At 35.3% G+C, this 3,214-nt stretch overlaps 1 protein-coding gene and 1 long non-coding RNA gene across 2 annotated transcripts in view; one reads left to right on the plus strand and one right to left on the minus strand.

Annotated features, from left to right (window-relative positions):
* Nucleotides 1-3,214, plus strand: part of LOC116184947 — a 20,422-nt gene that overhangs the window by 10,313 nt on the left and 6,895 nt on the right. The window contains exon 2 of the long non-coding RNA XR_004149642.1: nucleotides 773-783. This is a non-coding gene — a long non-coding RNA (uncharacterized LOC116184947). The remainder of the gene's footprint in view (nucleotides 1-772; nucleotides 784-3,214) is intronic.
* LOC102676175 (neural-cadherin-like) overlaps nucleotides 1-3,214 on the minus strand; it is a 75,569-nt gene that overhangs the window by 3,821 nt on the left and 68,534 nt on the right. Inside the window, 5 exon segments of the mRNA XM_031508205.1 lie at nucleotides 1-10; nucleotides 120-391; nucleotides 1,481-1,687; nucleotides 1,767-2,099; nucleotides 2,949-3,157. The exon segment at nucleotides 1-10 is cut by the window's left edge and continues 265 nt beyond it. Coding sequence (XP_031364065.1) covers nucleotides 1-10; nucleotides 120-391; nucleotides 1,481-1,687; nucleotides 1,767-2,099; nucleotides 2,949-3,157 — 1,031 coding nt within the window.

Below are 3,214 nucleotides of genomic sequence, written 5' to 3' on the forward strand. Positions count from 1 at the left end.
ACACTGGCACCTGACGCCGATTGAAAAATTCCCATAGATCGTGATCATTTGCGATATATATAATTTATAATTTATAATTTTTAATTTATAACATAGATATATATAATTTTCCAACTCACGACAATCCGAATCTTCCCTCCACGCAACGGCCGCCGTTGTAACAAGGGCTGCTCCTGCAGGATTCCCCTTTACTGAAGTTTCGCGCCCCGCAGGTACACTCGGCGATTACGTCCACCCGCACGCCGACCAGGGCCGTTCTGTTCGCGTTCACCATGTACGGTAAGTTGCTAATGTCCAACGTATTCGTGCAACTACCCTCGCACACTTCGTTCTCGTAGTAACACTCGTCGATCCCCACCATGGTTATGTTGATACCGACTTCTTTCTCGATCTAAACATCGTTAATTTATCAATCGTTTAAAGTTGTTCGAATTGACGGATTTGGTTTATATTAGGTTGGAAAGAAAGTTCCTCTTGCAGTTTTTAATTATTAAATGCACTTAGCTCAAAGGAAACTTTATTAATCAAAATAATGCATTGCAATCAATGCACTTTTGTTAACGAAAAACAAGTTATTCCGAATTGAATAAAATTCTGGACTGGAATAGGAAAATTGTTCGAATTTACTTCTTGTCCATTATATTTTCAACATCCTGAGAAAAATTAATTTGAAAATGAAATTAATATTATAACATTTTCACAGAGCGAAAAATGCATTTTAAAATAGTTCGAATTGTCGACAGATCTGGTTTATATTATATTGGAAAGAAAGTTTTTCTTGCGGTTTTTAATTATTAAATTCAAATGCAGTTAGCTCAAAGGAAACTATTAATCGAAATAAAGACCATTGCACTTTTGTTAACAAGTTTTGTTATTGAATAAAATTCTGGAGTCCTGCAATTGTAAAAATTATTCGAATTTGCTTCTTGTTCATTATGTTTTCAACACCCTGAGAAAAATTAATTTAAAAATGAAATTAATATCACATTTTCACAGAGCGAAAAATGCACTTTAAAATTACATTTAAAATCGAAATAAGAAAAACCGTAAGAAGAACTTTCTTTCCAATCTAATATATGTATATATATCGAATCTCACCTCCTCTCATTTAAAATAATTTGAATTGTCGACGGATCTGGTTTATATTAGATTGAAAAAAAAATTCTTCTTGCGGTTTTTAATTATTAAATTCAAATGCAGTTAGCTCAAAGAAAACTTTATTAATCAAAATAAAGACCATTGCCAACGAGAAACAAGTTATTCCGAATTGAATAAAATTCTGGAATAGGAAAATTGTTCGAATTTACTTCTTGTCCATTATGTTTTCAACACTCTGAGAAAAATTAATTTGAAAATGAAATTAATATCACATTTTTACAAAGCGAAAAATGCACTTTAAAATTATATACAAAGTCAAAAAATAGAAAATTTAAAATAAGAAGAACTTTCTTTCCAATCTAATATATATATCGAGTCTCACCTCCTCCCGATGCATCAACACGATTCCGTTCAATCTGACAGGTTTGTAATACGTTGACCCGTGCGCCGCGAATCTCACGTCCGTCAACGGGGGATGTATCCTGCGCAACTGGACGCTGAACACGTCCACGTTCTCCCTGTCGATGTTCAACAAATGCGCCAATTTGTCCCTGAATAATTCCGCTTTACTTCGCGACGTGGTTTGCGACTGGAACAATCGAATCGAATCGATCAAAAATCGTCTCGAATTTTTTAATTTCTCTCTCTCTCTCTCTCTCCTTAGATACCTTGTAATCCCAAATACGGATGAAATCTTCATCCGTTATGCCTGATATCCGAACGGAACCAGAGTTCAGCACAGCCTCGTGCGGTATAGTTTTCACGGTGACCGTCACGTTCGCCGGGACGTCCGTTTGCGTGTGCTTCCGATCGTACACTTTGAAACGTAAATGGTATCTACCGTCGTGGGTACCCGATTTCATGTATATCATCCCCGTGTCCTCGTCCAATTTAAATTGAGCGTGTTCCAAACTCTCCCAGTAAAATTTCTTATCGGGTAGGTCCCAGTCGTCCAAATCGAAGACGTAAACTCTGCCTATTTCCGTGTCCGGTGATTGTCCCTGCCAAGGGGAATAACGTTACGTTCGCCATTTTGTTGTAACGTTTGCACTCGAATCAACAACTAGCTAACTTAAAATGAACGAATTAACGGATAAATTTTTTACATTCTAATATTTTGTGTATGTTTACGTGTAAAGAAAGAAAATTTGTTTAAGTTTATATTATTGTTTCGCGTGATATTTTAATAATGTAGTAAATACTAAGATGCATCCTCGGTTAGAGCAAGTATTGTGATAAAATATTCGATGTTTTTCATCTTTCTTATTTTATTGAGAGCAAATCTTATAATCCCAATATGTTCATTCTATATACTATACTATACTATACCTCTATTTTTATCGCTATTTTCCATCTCTCTATCGTCAATTTCTTAATAAACAGAAATAATTTCGTTATTTAATAACGAAAAACTCATTTTGAACTAATATCCTTATAACGTGCTCTCACATTCACCTATTATTCCTATTTTTCACCTTCTAACTACCTTTTTACCATATCTATATTTTCATCACTATTTTCCCTCCATCGTCAATTTCTTAATGAATAGAAATAATTTGGTTATTCGAAAAATCGTCAACTCATCTTCGCTCGAAGTAATCTCATTATTATTGCTTACAAAACTAAAAAACTTTAAAAATAATATTTCTATCGCCACTAAAACGTAGTTCGATCTAATTTGAGACAAAAGAATCATTCGACAGCATATTATTCTTTATCAGATTATACGAAAAGAGCTTAAGAATTTATTCGCGAAGCGATATTTTAAAAGAATCAAACTTCGCATCAATCCAAATGATTCGAGTGCAAAGGGTTAATTTAACGGAGAAACGTGGGAAAAAACGACGTACTGCGTAATTATATACAAAAATGTCTTTCGATCCTGGCTGCATTTTGTTATCGTTGATATCCCCGATAATAACTGTTAAAGTACTGGTCCCAGACATAGACGGAGTCCCGGTGTCCTTGATAACGATCGGTATCAAGTACTCCTTTTGTTGCTCTCTGTTGAACGACAGTAACGAGGAAACAATGGCCATACCGTCCCCGTTCGCCCCCTCTGCAACGAAAGAAAAAGGCGGCCGTTATCGAGCAACTATCCAAGGGGCCAACAATC

The sequence above is a fragment of the Apis dorsata genome, unplaced genomic scaffold (assembly GCF_000469605.1).
Source record: "Apis dorsata unplaced genomic scaffold, Apis dorsata 1.3 scaffold_77, whole genome shotgun sequence".
Lineage (NCBI taxonomy): Eukaryota > Metazoa > Arthropoda > Insecta > Hymenoptera > Apidae > Apis > Apis dorsata.